This window comes from Elephas maximus, chromosome 7 (genome assembly GCF_024166365.1).
Source record: "Elephas maximus indicus isolate mEleMax1 chromosome 7, mEleMax1 primary haplotype, whole genome shotgun sequence".
NCBI classification, from domain to species: domain Eukaryota; kingdom Metazoa; phylum Chordata; class Mammalia; order Proboscidea; family Elephantidae; genus Elephas; species Elephas maximus.
The window spans coordinates 46,620,646-46,636,887 of record NC_064825.1 but is presented as its reverse complement, the minus strand read 5'-3'; the positions used below and the strand labels follow the sequence as shown (position 1 = coordinate 46,636,887).

The 16,242-nt window shown below is 38.4% G+C and overlaps 1 protein-coding gene across 4 annotated transcripts in view; it reads left to right on the top strand.

Moving 5' to 3' along the window:
• The window catches only part of UVRAG (UV radiation resistance associated), a 295,560-nt gene that overhangs the window by 46,575 nt on the left and 232,743 nt on the right, over positions 1 to 16,242 (top strand). For all 4 annotated transcript variants that reach the window (XM_049889784.1, XM_049889786.1, XM_049889787.1 and 1 more), the window contains exon 6: positions 14,645 to 14,727. In XM_049889784.1, coding sequence (XP_049745741.1) covers positions 14,645 to 14,727 — 83 coding nt within the window. The remainder of the gene's footprint in view (positions 1 to 14,644; positions 14,728 to 16,242) is intronic.

Here is a 16,242-nt window from a genome sequence, read left to right as displayed (position 1 = left end):
TATTTACACCCCCTAAGAACCAAAAAAATAAACTCATAGCCTTTAAGTTGATTCTGACTCATGGCCACCCCATGTGTTTCAGAGTAGAACTGCACTCCATAGGGTTTCTAATGGCTGTAATGTTTGCTGCTGTTGTCATTAGGGGCCATTGAGTCAGTTCCGACTCATAGTGACACTGCAACAGAACAGAACTCTGCCTGGTCCTGCGCCATCCTCACAATTGTTGCTATGTTTGATTCCACTGTTGCAGCCACTATGCCGATCTATCTCATTGAGGGTCTTTTTCTTTTTGTCTGACCGTCCACTTTACCAAGCATGACGTCTTCCTCCAGGGACTGGTCCCTCCCTGATAACATGTCCAAAGTGCGTGAGACCGTCTTTGCTTCTCAGGAGCATTCTGACTTTACGTCTTCCAAGAGAAATTCTTTGCTTGGAATAAAAGCTGTAGCAGCAATGTCTTTAAAGTCCAGTAGATGGCAATGTTTTCTCATTTTAATGGAAAAAAATCGGAACGTGGTCCCAAAACCAAACCCAGTGCCGTTGAGTCGATTCTGACTCATAGTGACCCTATAGGACAGAGTAGAACTGCCCTATAGAGTTTCCAAGGAGCGCCTGGCAGATTTGAACTGCCGACCCTTTGGTTAGCAGCCGTAGCACTTAACCACTATGCCACCAGGGTTTCTTGGAACGTGGTAGAAGCCAAGTAACAAGGATCAAATCTTTGGTATAAGACTCTCAGGAGATTGAAATAGCAGTTTAGTGACTAAGTTCACAAAAGGAACTACATAACTTGATCATCTCAAGTACATAGTCAAACTGAGACTGAAGATTTAAGGACAGCACCAAGTTTCTGGATCTATTTTGAGAGCCTGTACAAATGAGAACTCCTTATTTTATATTTTTTATGGTTCGATACTTTTGGAAGTAGAAAACCAGAATTCTAATCTCAGATTTGTTCTGGCACTGTGTTCCTTGAGCAGATCACTTAACCTCTATTAGTTTTAGGTTCTGCATCTCTAAAATAAGAAAATCTTACTTATGTGGTTAGCACTGGAGGGAGTGTTAGAGTTATCTAGCCCAACACCTTTATTTTGTAAATGAAGAAACTGAGGCTGAATGGTCGTGCTGAATTTGAAATGTCTTTGAGACCTCCATGTGTAGCTCTTAAAAAGGCAGTTGGATATATGAGAATGTAGTTCAGAGGCGAGAGAACTGGGCTAGAGGTATAAATATGGGAAGCGATGGCAAATAGTCATTAAATTCATGAGTCTGGATAAGATAAGGGTGTAAAGTGAGAAAAAAAGGGGTCTTAATAACCAAGCTTTGAGGACCTCCAACTTTTAAAGGCCAAATCGAGGAGGATGCATTGGGAAAGGTGACTGAGAAGGAGTGGTGAGAGATAACATAAAGAAAACAAAGTTTAATCTCCTATAGAGTCTCAGAAGCCAAAGAAAGAGTTTTTTTTTTTTTTTTTTTTTTAAAGAGGAGGGAGTGGTCAAATAAGTTCTTGAACTTGACATAGCAAGTTAATTCCATGCTATAGGTGGTAACTTAGACATAATAATAGCAATATCGCTACTTATTTATTTACTTTTGTACCTCTTTTATCCTTAAGGATTCGTCTATAAACAATTTCACTCCGTCCTTAACAATGGCCTTGTAAAAAAGGTTGTTGTTGTTGTTAGGTGCTGTCAAGTCGGCTCTGACTCATAGTGACCTTATATATTATAACAAAATGTTGCCCGTTTCTAGGCCATCGTCACAGCCATTGCTATGTTTGAGTCCATTGTTGCAGCAACTATGTCAGTTCATTTCACTGAAGGTCTCCCTCTTTTTCACTGACCCTATACTTTACCAAACATGTTGTCCTTCCACAGGGATTGGACCCTCCTGATGACGTGTCCAAAATAAGTGAGACAAAGACTCCCCATCCTCACTTTTAAGGAGCTTTCTAGCGATACTTCCTCTAAGATTTGTTTGTTCTTCTGGCATTTCATGGTATATTGATATTCTTTGCCAACACCACAATTTGAATGTGTCAGTCCTTCTTTGGTCTTTCTGTTTCATTGTCTAGCTTTTGCATGCATATGAAGCCATTGAAAATACCAAGGCCTGGGTCAGGTGCACCCTATTATCAAAGTGACATCTTCGTTTTTTAAGATTTCGAAGATGCCTTTTGCAGCAGATTTGCCCAGTGCAATACATCGTTTGATTTCTTGACTCCTGCTTCTATGGGCATTGATTATTGGTCCAAATAAAATGAAATCCTTAACAACTCCAGTTTCTTCACTGTTTACCGTTATGTTGTTTATGGACCCAGTTGTGAGGATTTTCGTTTCTTCATGTTCAAGTGTAATTCACACTGAAGGCTGTAGTCTTTTACCTGCATTAGTAAGTGCTTCAAGTCATCTTCACTTTCGGCAAGCAAGGTTGTATCATCTGCATATTAACCAAAAACCAAACCTAGTGCCGTCGAGTCGATTCTGACTTATAGTGACCCTATAGGACAGAGTAGAACTGCCCCACAGAGTTTCCAAGGAGCACCTGGTGGATTTGAACTGTCGACCCTTTGGTTAGCAGCCGTAGCACTTAACCACTACGCCACCAGGGTTTCCATCTGCATATTATAGGTTATTAATGAGCCCTCCTCCAACCCTGATGCCGTATTCTTCTTCATATAGTCCAGCTTCTTGGATTATTTGCTTAGCATAAAATTGCATAAGGTAAAAGTGTACAGCCCTGCTGCACAACTTTAAACCACATCCGAATATCCAGTTTCCCCTTATTCTGTTGGAGTGACTGCCTCTTGGTTCTGCATGAGCACAGTTAAGTGTTCTGGAATTCTCTTTCTTTGTAATGCTAAACATAAACTGTTATGTGTGGATACAATTGAATGCCTTTGTGTAGTTGATAAAACATAGGCAAACATCTTTTTGGTATCCTCTGCTTTCGGCCAAGATCCATTTGACATCAGCAATGATATCCCTTGTTCCATGTCTTCTTCTGAATCTGGCTTGAACTTCTGGCAGTTCCCTATCGATGTACGGCTGTAGCCGTTTTTTAATTATCTTCAGCAGAATTTTGCTAGCATGTGATATTAATGATATTCTTTGATAATTTGCACTTTGCATTTGATTGCCTTTCTTTGGAATGGGCACAAATATGGATCTCTTCCAGGTGGTCGGCCAAGTAGCTGTCTTCCAAACTTCTTGACGTAGATGAGTAAGTACTTCCAGCGTTGCATCCATTTGTTAAAGTATCCCTGTTGGTATTCTATCAATTCCTGGAACCTTGTTTTTCACTGATGTCTTTAGCTTAGCTTGTACCAGTACCAGTGATTCTTAATCATATGTTACTTCCTGAGATGGTTGAACATTGACCATTTTTTTTTTAATACAGTGACTCTGTGTATTCCTTCTATCTTCTTTTGATACTTTCTGTGTCATTGAATTTTTTTCCCATGGAATCCATCAGTATTGCGACTCGAGGCTTGAATTTTCTCTTCAGTTCTTTCAGCTCGATAAAGGCCAATTGTGTTTTTCTCTTTTATTTCATTATGATACTTTACCTTATCTTCTTGAGCTGTCCTTTGAAATCATCTCTTCTGCTATTTTACTTCATCATTTCTTCTGTTCAGCTGCTCTGCACTCAATGACAAGTTTCAGAGGTAGGATGAAAAAGATAGGGCAACTATTATTACCATTGTTTGCTTTATAGGGAAATTGAGTCACAAAGAGGTTAAAGTGACTTCCTTTAACTTCGTAACTTAGTCATTTCTCTACAATGAATTGTTCCTGAAGCCCTTTGAGCATACTTCTGTTAGCAGTTGTGCAATGTGTTATAATTTTTGGAAGGGTATATCTGTATTCCTTCCTGGAGGACAAAAACTGTATCTTTGTATCTTTAATACCAGGGTCAGTACCAGGCATCTACTATGTATAAAGTAAGTACTTGTGGAATAAATGAATGGCCAAGGTATCAGGGTGAGTTAGTTTGTGGTAGAACCAAGATCAGAACACAGACCTCTCTCTTTCTAGTTAAGTACTTCCTTCATTATACCATGTCACCTGTGAAAAGGTGATGGCTAGATGATTTTCATCATTTAATTTCTTTTGGTGATTTCTTCCATCATTTACTTTCTTTAATCGTGACTAAATGCTGTTAGGGATACCTTCTTTAACTTATAGCAACTGAGGTCATCAAGTATTAGTGTTTTCATTTTTAGGGTGAAGATGCAGAAACTCAAAAAAGTTAAGAGATTTCCATTTAGTTAACTTTATAGAACTGAGAAACTAAAAAGTTGGCTATTTCCTCTTGCTAGTCATATTAATGGATACTAACGTGTTTCCTAGGCACGTCCCACATAGTACACAGGCAGAACATTTCGGAAGAAATATGGATTAACTGTCCTAAGTAGCCTATGTTTTAACAACAGAGAGAGGTATATGGTGTAACTTATGTCCTTGTCTCTTAGTACATCATTGAGGAAATGTTGACAAATCATAAAAATAGCATATATGTATTCTGTGCAGCCCTGCCCCCCACACCCTTCATTACAAAGTAGAAGAAACAAAGACTAGACAAATCCTCAGGGGCTGTTCATAATAGCTGCCTGCTTTGTTAGAAAACATCTAGGTATCTGAGCTCAGCTTAAATCCTGGGTAAAAGTTTGTGTCTGAACTGTTGGAGCTGGTGTGATATGCTAGTAAACATACACTATAGGTGGGTGCAAAGCTTTTGAAAACTACCATTGCTAGTTTTCAGTTACTGAGTGCCTAAGATGAATCAGACACTGTACCAGATACTTTACTTTTTTTTTTTTTTTTAATTTAATCTGTGAAACAACCTCATGAGGTAGCTATTATCCTCGTTTATAGGTGATGGACTCTAGAAGAAAGCATTGAACTACTGACCCTAGATCACACAGCCAAGTAGTGATAGAGCCGTGATTCAAACCCATGTCTGACTTACTCAAAAGCTTGTTCTCTTAACCACTGTGCTACATGGCGTCTCTACATTTCTTCCTATTTCATATAGCGTGTTAAAGTACAGGCATCTGTACTTTGCGTTTATCTTTACATTTGATCAGAGATATCCAGTAGGTATGCATTGTGAGGATCGTACAGTGGAATATACATGAAGGTGCTTTGAAAGGTATAAAGTGCTTTATTCTACAGACCGTGGGTATTTATTATTACAGAGGCCGTCAACCCACCAAAGCCCGCTCAAGTTCCACACATTAGTCACTCTATGTTTGGCTTCACTCTGAGTCTTTTTTTTTTTTTCCTTTTCTTTTCTCTTGATCAACTTAACTTCTGACAGATGTTTGGAAAATCATCTTATCCTATAATTCGTATTTATAAATCCTGCTGTTGCAGTGTGGTCCCATTCTCTCTCTTCGCTGAAGCCAGAGAATAATCTGGGAAAATGCCACATTTCCTGTTATGAATTTGGAGGATCTTGTCTTCTTAGCACAATTTTTGAGCTTTTCAAAATTTTAATACTGGTAAATTGAAAGCCAAGCGTGGTTATTCATATAGATGTTTTAGATTCTTGAAAAGAAACAGAGCTCTAGACTTGTCTTCACCAAGGGATTCAGAGAGTTTAAAATTTTGTTTTGTTTATAATTTTGAAAACTACTTTTTACTGTTCTCTTTTAGATTTGTAACAAGGGCATTCTTGACCCCTCCCTCCCCCCAGATAAGTCAATTTCATTTTAAACTGTTCTACAATGTTGGAAATCCTTTTTATTTATTTTTTTAATCTCTTCACTAATGCTGGTTAACGTGCCATCATTGTTGCCTTCTCTTCCTTCTCTCACATCACTCTCACTCACGTCATATCTTTTCCACCTATTACGGCGTAAATTCCTTTAGGGCTGAGATGGTGTCTCATTCACTTTTATAGTCCCAGGATTTAGCATAGCTTTGTAAATATTTTTCCATGAGTGAATGGTTGAAGCCTATTAGGATCGCATTGTCCTGTCTCGCTGTATTCTAAAACATGCTTTTAACTTAAGCAATAACTACTCCAACAGGGTCAATTTGAGCCTTCATCGTCAGGAGTAGAATTGAAGACATACTAGTCCACTTTATACTTGTAGTGTGTGACTCTCACTCTTTTCTGAGCATAGTTTAAAACACTGAAGCATGATCAAGAATCTCTTCACTCCTGTTGGCTTGGTCTGTACGCAATTGCTTAATAACACTATTCCAGTTTCTCACTGCTTCTCACTGTTTTGAGGGAGAGGAAAAACATCCTCTGTTGTCTGAAACCTGGGGCCAAATCTGGGGTAATACACGCATTCAGCTCAGGTTCAGGGTCTAAGAGGAGGTCTCACCTTCCCTCCTTAACAGCTCAGCATCTGGCCTTCATCAGAGCTCAGAGGCGGAGGGTGTCTAAGGCTTGAAGATGCTTAACAGAGATACTTGATTTTTTTCAGTTTAAACTTGGCCGATACTTAAAAGTGTATTAATGTCCAAATGAACATATACACATAGAAAGACAGGCTATTGATGCATCAAGTAGCTATTTCGGGAGTAGTTGTACAAATAAATCTTGTAATTTTAAAAAGTAATTTTCATTGCATCTGAAAATGTGCTCAAGTAGCAGAATGAGTCATTTGGTCTGTCACTGCCCAGCATGATTTCTTATTCTACTTGAGTAAGTAGAAGAGGGACTATTTGCGAAGCTCGCTTACAGTTTTAAAAATAACATATAGAACAGTGCTGGGTTTGCTGGGGAAAGCGCTCAGTGGAGCCTTTTAAGCTATTGTCCTCAGGCTTCTACTTCTCATCAGTACATTGTATCTGGCTGATTCAGATCCCTCCAAATTTACCTCTCTGGTGTAGATTTCCATACATCTAGACTTGGGTCAGATTGCTGGGATGTTTCAGAGACACACACACTCTACATGTCCCAAACTGAGTTCCCCCTCTCAAAAAGTCTGCTCCTATTGTTTTCCTTAGTTCTGTCCGCTTACTCAAGTCAGAACAGGGAAGTCACTTTGGAGCCTTCCTTTTTTTTTTTTTTTTTGAATTGCTACTGAAAATAGCTACTAAGTATCTACTTCTTTCTTGGTTCTTGACATTGTAGCCAGATTTATCTTTTTAAAGTGCTGATGAATTCCTTCCTTATTCAAGTCATTTCAGTAGCTTTCCTTTGCCTTCAGAGTAATTAACGGCTTACAAGGTGTTGCTCTGATTTGCTTCCTTATTTCTAAATATCCACTTTAACGCTTTCCTATAAAGCTGTGTTAATTTTTTTTTTTTTTTGCTCTCAGTTTTAGCTTAGATCTCATTTCCGTAGGAAAATTTTCTGTGACATACCCCTTAGGTCCTGTTTGGAAACCATCTTTTATGCACCTATGGCACCTTGCTTTTCATTTCCTTTGTCACTGACCCATACCTTGCTATATTCTGATTCTTTGCTCATTTCTCTGTTCTACTAGACTAAGCTGTGTGAGGGCAGGGACAGTGTCTGTCTTCCTCACTGATTTATCTCTAGTGCCTAGCACTGTGCCTGGCATGTGGTCATAATTCAATAAGTATTTGTTGAATGAATGAATGAAACAAATGTCTGTAGCAGCGGATCATTAAATGTTCTGTTGGGATACACTATTTGGTTGTATCCCAGCTAAGTAGCTGCTTATAATTCTAATTCAAGCTACTTAAAATTCTAATTCTCTATGTCTTAGTGGTTTCTGACCATTTCTGCTTAAACACGTGTCATTTTCACATTATTATGCATTAAATGAAACTGTTCTTGGTCTTCTCCCCCACTCCCCCCAGCTTACTTTCCCTCCCAGTTTTCCTTGCCTTTATTAACCATTTTTCATTTATCCAAGCCTCAATCCTGGAGTCAGTTTTGACTGATTTCTTTCCTTTATCCGCTCTACCCAGTTAGTCACTTGACTCTTTTGAGTCTGTCTTTGAAATAACTCTGGTATCCATGGCTACTTTTCCATCCTTATTGCCATAATCCAAGCTCAGACTGGCATCCGCATAGGGCTAGATTACTGCAGGAGTTTCCCAGTAGGCCTAGGGACTCTAATCTATGTGTCCACTGACACTACCTGATGAATCTTCCTGGAGCATACTTTCATTTTATTCCTTTGCTTAAAGAGTGTGTAAGGAAACTTTTCTTTGTCTGCTGGGTGTGTCCAAACTCCTGACCTGATTTCCTTCTCTCCATCAGCCCAAATTCAGTCAGTTGTGTAGTACTTTTGGTTCTATTTCTGCTTTTATCTTTACTTCTTCTGTGTCACTCTTTCCATTACCATTGCTATTTATACACTTTGAGCCTTCATTAGCTCTGGTGTGTGTGGATTTTTATAGTAGCCTCCTAGCTGGTATCCTGATGTCCTGCTTCCTCCAGTTCATCATATGCGGCATTGCCAGAGGAACCTTTCTAAAAAGCAGCTCTGATCATGACCCTACACTGTGAGAAACCTTTCATAAGTCATCAGTGCCCGTAAGTTGTCTTCCCTTCTTTGTATGGCGTTCGAGATATTCTGTGCTCTAGCCCTCCCAGCCTACTTATTCGGCTGTATCTCCTGCTGCTTGTCTTTCTAGGGTTCCCAAGAATTTCCACAGCAGTGAAGCTGAGCGTTTTGAACCACTGTTTCATTTTCTCTGAATGGACCTCGTGCTTTCTTACTGTCATGCTGCATGGGACTATCCATTACTGCCATTTAGCTTTTTACTACTGCTAATCCAGTCCCAAATACTGCTTTTGATGTTCTGCTTCCACCAGATGAAATCTTTACCACATTAGAGCTCCTGTATTTTTTTTTTTTTTTTTTTAATCCTCTCTAATGGCACTTTTACATTGTTTATTTATCTTGGAACCTTAACTGGGTTGTGTACTTTTTGAGGCTGGGAGTAATTGCCGAACACCCTTTATGTATTAGGTGTTCAGTAAATCCTGAAATGAATAAGTATATGTACTTGTCTGTCAGTTTGTTGTACTGTGGTGGCTTGCTTGCTACTGTGATGCTGGGAGCTATGCCGCCAGTATTTTGAATATCAGAAGGGCCGCCCAGGGTGGACAGGTTTCAGTGGAGCTTCCAGACTAAAACAAACTAGGAAGAAAGACCTGGTGATCCGCTTCTGACAGGCAATGGAAACCTTATGGGTCACAATAAAACATTATCCAACTTGCTTGTTTTTGACATGTCATCAGGAAGGATCAATCATTAGAGGAGGACATCATGTATGGTGAAGCAGAGGGCCAGTGAGGGTGTAGGAGACCCTTGATGAGATGGATTGGCACAGTGGCTGCAACAACGGACTCGGACTTGTGACTGTGAGGATGATGCAGGACCAGGCAGTGTTTCGTTCTGTTGTACATAAAGTCACCACGAGTCAGAATTGACTCAGTGGCAGCTAACAACGACAGTGCTGTTTGGTTCATCATCAGTTATCCTATCAGCTGGATTATTTCAGTACAGCTTTTATTGTTTTAATAAAGTTAAGGGCAATCTTGTGACTGCTGCTAACAGTTAAAAACTCTGAAAATGTACAGTGACATGTCTTAAAAGGTGACTCAGCCGATGATCTCCTACAAGAGTGAGCAGACTACAGTCCAGCATGTGCTTTTGTACAGCCTGCAAGCTAATCATGGCTTTTACTTTTCAAAAGAAAAACAAAAAAGAATATGTGACAGAGATCACATGTGGCCTGCAAAGCCTGAAATATTTACTGTTCGGCCCTTTTCAGGAAATGTTTGCCGGCCACTGATCTAGAACTACACCTGATCACCTGCCTGGAGTCACTCCTGCTCGTTGGACATGTGAAATTCTCTGTTTTCTTGAACCGTTTAATAGGCACTCACCCAGACCGGTGACTGACTTGTTCCCTTCCTTGAGAAAGAATTGTTAGGCCAGGCTTCAGAAGAATTTTGAGTGACGTATAAATCTCCTCTGGGCTCTTTGGCACTTGGCAGTATCTCACACAGATAACCAGATACAAATGAGCCGTTTCTTTCCATTATGATCCTTCATCAGAGGCCTGTCGGGATCGCACATCTGGTGAAGTTAGATGTCGTTCAGAACAAGGCTTTTAGCATATTTCAAGAATGTTAATTGCTAAGTGGCAGCTGAAGCAGAAGGGTTTAATAATGTCCTTAAGTTGCCTTAAATGTACATGGACCCAGAATTTTAGAACTGGAAAAGGTCTTAGAGATCATCAAGTATAGCACGGTTGTTAAGAACCTGGGCTGTGGAGCCAGACTGCGTGGCTCTTCTACTTAATCCTCTCTGTGTCTCAGTTTCCTCACCTTAAAAAGTGGGGATAATAATAGCACCTATTTCACAGGATTGTGTGAGTATTAAATATATTAAGACATGTAAAACGTAACTGGCATACTGTAAATGCTCATCAGTGTTACTTTGGTTTGTATTTCTGTCATTTTTCTGTTATCGTTTTTATTAGTAGTATTCCCATTTTATGGTTAAAGAAGCTGATACCTAAAAAAGGAATTAAATATTTTCCCCACTGCCGTAACAGGCCAAGTGGATTAAAACCAAGGATCCTGGGTTTCAGTTCAATGCTCTATTTCCCTGCTGTAATGTGTTGCTTTTACTTGTATGTTAGTGGGTGTGGATGATTTTTTAATAGTCAGAAAAAATGTTTGGCAGCGTTTTTGCATAAAATAAGAAAAGCTAAGTGGAACGTCATTAATCATGTTCTCCTGAGAATCTTAAATCTACTTCTGCTGTCTTTTATTATTTGGATTTTGTAGCTAATTTATAGAACCATCTCCAGAGCCTGTCCTCTCTTCTCCATCTTCCCTGATATGTAGATTATTTTCATAGCCATGTATATATATTTTTAATTTATGTGAAATTCGTGTAAGATAAAATTAACCACTTTAAAATGTATAATTCAGTGGTAGTTAGTACATTCACAGTGTATGCAAACACCATCTCTATCTGGTGCTAAAATGTATTCATCACCCCGGAATGACACCTCATGCTCATTAAGCAGTCACTGCCCATTCCTTGGAGCCCTGGTGGTGCAGTGGTTAAGATCTTGGCTGCTAACCAAAAGGTCAGCTGTTCGAATCCACCAGCTGCTTCTTGGAAACTCTATGGGGCAATTCTTCTCTGCCCCATAGGGTCACTATGAGTTGGAGTCTAGTGGATCCATGGCAGCGAGTTTTTTTTTTTTTTAACCCATTCCATCCTTCCCCAAGTCCTTGGCAACCACCAGTCTTCTTTCTGTGTCTGCGGAATTTACCTATTCTGGATACTTCATGTAAGTGGAATCATACAATATGTGACCTTTTGTGTCTGGCTTCTTTTACTTAGTGTAATGTTTTCAAGGTTCAGCCATGTTGTAGCATCTATCAGTACTTCATTCCTTTTTATGGCTGGATAATATTCCATTGTACGGATATACCACATTGTGTTTTTTGTTTCCACTCACAGCAAAGTACTTTTAAATTTCACTTGTGATTTCCTTAGCCATGACGTGTTTAAATGTGCGTGTTTACTTTCAACATATTTGTGAGTTTTCCAAATTTCTTTCTGTCCTTAATTTCTAGTTTCATTACGTTGCGGCCAGAGAAGATATTTTATGTGGTTCTCATCTTTTAAAATTTATTTCAGACTTGCTTTATTGCCTAACACATGGTCTATCCTGGAGGATGTTCCATGTGCACTTGAGAAGAATGCGTGTTTTGCTGTTCTTGGCAGGAGTGTTCTGTATATGTCTCTTAGGTTTAGTTGGCTTATGGTGTTGCTCAGGTTTTCTATTTCATTGTTTATATTTTGCCTACTTGTTTGTTGACGTCTCTAGCAATTTGTTGTTGAGCTGTCTATTTCTCCTTTCCGTTGTATCAATTTTTCTTTATATATTCTGGGACTTTGCTATTAGGTGCAATGTATATTTATAATTGTTATATCTTTTTGATGGATTGACTTTTTTATCATTATATAATGTCCTTTGTCTCTTAACTTTTGACTTAAAGTTTGTTTTGTCTGATATTAGTATAGCTTCCAGCTCTCTTTTGGTTATTGTTTGCATGTAGTATCTTTTTGTGTCCTTTCACTTTCAACCTATTTGTGTTTTTGGCTCTAATGTCTCTTGTAGACAGCGTATAATAGGGACATAGTTTTTTATCCATTTTTTGTAAACAATTTTTTAATGGGAGGGTTTATTCCCTTTACATTTGAGGTAATTATTGATAATGAAGGATATAGATCTGTCGTTTTGTTCTTTGTTTTATGTATGTGCAATGTTGCATTTGTTTCTCATTTTCTCCGTAACTGTCTTCTATTGTTTTAGTTTCTAGTGTACCGTTTTTACTCCCTTCTCATTACCTTTACTATATATTTGTTAATTATTTTCTTAGTGGTTGTTATGGGGCTTGCAATTAACATCTTAATTTATCCTTTTTATGGATGAATTATTGTTTTAGGGAGGATGTTTTAGGGATGCCGTGTTTTTTCACTAATGGGATGGATGCTGAATCGTTTGTTGGTAGTTTTTTATTATTTGAAAAAATGGAGTGCTGGTTGCAAGCTGGACATACCAGTCCCATGTTCCATGAAGCACATCACACATGTGGGACAGATCAGTCCCATGGTGCATCCCACTTCTGGTTCATTTTAGTCATAAAATATCTTACTCAACTTTCCAAAAATACACATAAAATACTAAATAAACATTGCAGTAGCAAGTGCATGTAATTGTTACCAGTTTGATTTAGAGTGGGCCACATTGGTACCAAGTTCCATGAAACATACTGCACACTCAGGACACATCAGTCCCATGGCCCAGGAAGTGCTTCCCAAACTGTTTTGACTCCAAAAATAACTCATGTACTTGAATGTTTCTGAATGCTGGTGACTGTATCTTCCCAGTAACATAAAGGAAATAGTAAACATACTTGCAAGCCTTATCTCGCTGAACAGAAGCCAAAAGACACAAAACGTTCACACAATCACTCCTCTGGGAAGCATCCCCTCGTACGAATGGCTCTCAACACTCAAATGTGGCGCAGAACAACTTCCTTATTTTTAGGCAGTTGCATCAATGTCCACCATGATGCCGGAACGTACAGAAGTGGCTTAAATGCCTGCCAGTAAATCTTCAGGGGTGGAAAATGTGTATATATTCCATGGTCCATGAAAGGGTATAGCACGTTAGTTAGAATTAATACCAGCTTAGTTTGAAAAATATACAAATGCTTTGCTTCTATAAAGCTTCATCCTTTCACCTTTATATTGTTAATGTCACAGATTGCATCTTTATACATTGTGCACCCCTCAACATAGGTTTATAATTATTGTTTCATATCCTTGTCTAATTGATTGATCTATATTGTTAAACCAACCTTGCACTTAGGTAAATTCAGTAAACAATGATGTGTTATTCTTATAATGTATTTTCTTGATTCAGTTAGCTAACATTTTGTTAAGAAATTTTGTGTTTATATTCATGAGGGATGTTAGTCTATACTTTTCTTCCTTTTTTTGGTGATGTCTTTGTCAGGTTTTGGTATTGAAATAATACTGATCTAATAAGATGAGTGGGGAGTTGTTGTCCCTCCTGTGTTTTATGAAGGAGTTTGTGTAAAATTGGTGTTATTTCTTCCTTAAGTGTTTGATAGAATTCATCAGTGAAACCGTCTGGATCTGGACTTTATTTACTTATTTATCTTTGTGGGAGATTTTCAGTTAGTTATTCATTAAAAAATTAGATATAGGGCTGTTCAGGTATTTTTGTTTCACCTGGTTCCAGTTTTGGCAAGGTGTATTTAAAAAATTTCTTTTTCTCATTCATCTGAGTTGTCATTTGTTAGCAAATGTTAGCAAAAAGTTGTTCGTAATATCCTCTTAATACCCTTTTAATGTCTTTACATATAACTTTTAAAAAATGCTTATAGAGTGCTTACTGTATACCTTTCACTCTACAAATATTGACTCCCTTAATTCCCACAACAACTTTTGAGGTAGATACTATTTTCATCCCTTATTATAAGTGAAGAAACCAAGGTTAAACTAAGAAAGCTTGGGTGCCTTGCTCACGATTACATAGCTGTTGTACTGAGAGGTTGAGTTTGAACCCAGCTGGTCTGGGTCGAGAATCTTTGTTCTTAACCACTATTTATTTTCCTTTCTCAAATGACACAGATACCCTTCCGTTCTTTTAATGCAGTTGTGCTTTGTTCTCTCTAGAAGCCATCCATTGTTGATCTCATCACTTTTGTACCACTGTGGAATACTTGTTTCTGGTATTCCTAATTAGAACTTGGAATGCCTTTTTTTTTTTTTTCCATAAAGGCATTACATATAATGGCTATGCATAGTTGAAATATTAGTGTTAATACTCTTTTCAGCCACATACATAATACGTTAAAAGACTTCTGGGGCTTCTCTGGGAATTTGCCACAATTTATAATGTGAAACGTTGTTTCTGTGGGAAAATGGTAGAAGAAATTTATTTTAAATGAAGCTCAAGGTTAGACTTCAGTTATATGGGAATCGTACTAAACTTTTATTGAAACTCTAACCATTTGAATTTACTGAACTGTTTATAAACCATAATAAAAAAAGACAAAAAATTATGATTAATTTGTGCATAGATAGATTTCCTTTTGTTTAGCTTTGGTTAATTTGTTGATTAATGTCTTTCAGGGTTATTCACATGTTCAGAAGAATATTCTTCAGGTGGATCACAACTGTGTTCGCAATTCTTATGATGTCTTCTCTTTGCTACGGTAAGCATACTCCCTGAGTTTTTCTAAAAAATCGTCCTCATCTGAGTTTGTGACATTTTAGTGTGAGGAAATGTATGGGAGCTTTAGAAGCTGTTATGCAGGCTTAGCATTTTTTAGTGAGAGCTTCATAAATTTTGTAACTACAGTGGTTTAAGTTATCTCTTCCACAAAGCTTTTGGAAAGCCATTTCCTTTCTCTGGACAGTGGGAGAGAGTGGTTGGAAGCCAGTGACCTTAAAATAGACGTGAGCTGTTTTCAAGTCTTCTGCAATACAAAGAGCAGCAACCAGTGGTGCAAAATTTAGGCTTCCCAAAGCCTGAACAACTACAGCCTCACTAAAAAAGCCCTCCAACAGCCCCCAACATGGCTTATAGCTTTGACCTGCTGTTCATCTTAAAAGAATCATGCTTGGCAAGCCAAAGGAACCTTGTATGAACCTCATGCTCAGTGGCTTAAAAGCCTCTGCTCTATATTTTCATAATGTCTGGACTTAATTTGGAAAGATTTTAAAAATTAGTTTTAATTTTAAATATGGTACATCATCAAGGACATTTTCCCAGGAGGCAAGCTCCCAAAATAAATGCAATTCAGAATAAAGTTAACAGTGACGCTCATCCTGTGGCAGACAGATTATTCATTGAAATTTGATTTTGGAAGAATTTTTCTAATGTTTACGTAACACATCATAAATTTTAGACCATTAGGCAGCATCTATACATCTACTAGAAGAAGAGCCTAGAAGGATGATGGGAGAATTGGTTACTTTATAAATATTATATAATGGCCTTTTCCTTTGGGAAACTTGTATCTCATTACACATGATGGCAGAGGGTTTGGTTACATGGACTGTGTAAATTGCTTTTAAGAGACAATGATTTTGACTAAAGTAACCGCATACATTTGCTGACTTTTGATTCTTATCTGAGAGGTGCTTTCACCCTGACTACTCTGAATATGTAACAGAATGGACAGGATTTTGTAATTAGACAGTGGAGATAGAGAGTGGGAGGTGTCATTTGTAGCTCATATTTTTGAGCCTACCCAAAGTATATAACTTACATTTCTGATCCTGTTCACTTTGGGGCACATTGGTTTTTTTGATACATTATTTTATTTATTTTTATTGTGCTTTAAGTGAAAGTTTACAAATCAAGTCAGTCTCTCATACAAAAATTTATATATACCTTGTTATGTACTCCTAGTTGCTCTCCCCCTAGCGAGACAGCACACTCCTTCTCTCCACCCTGTATTCCCATGTCCATTCAGCCAGCTCCTGTCCCCCTCTGCCTTCTCATCTCCCCACTGGATAGGAGCTGCCCACAGTCTTATGTGTCTACTTGAGCCAAGGAGCTCACTCCTCACCAGTATCATTTTGTGTCTTACAGTCCAGTCCAATCCCTGTCTGAAGAGTTGGCTTTGGGAATAGTTCCAGTTTTGGGCTAACAGCAGGTCTGGGGACCGTGACCTCCTGGGTCCTTCCAGTCTCAGTCATACCATTAAGTCTGGTCTTTTTAC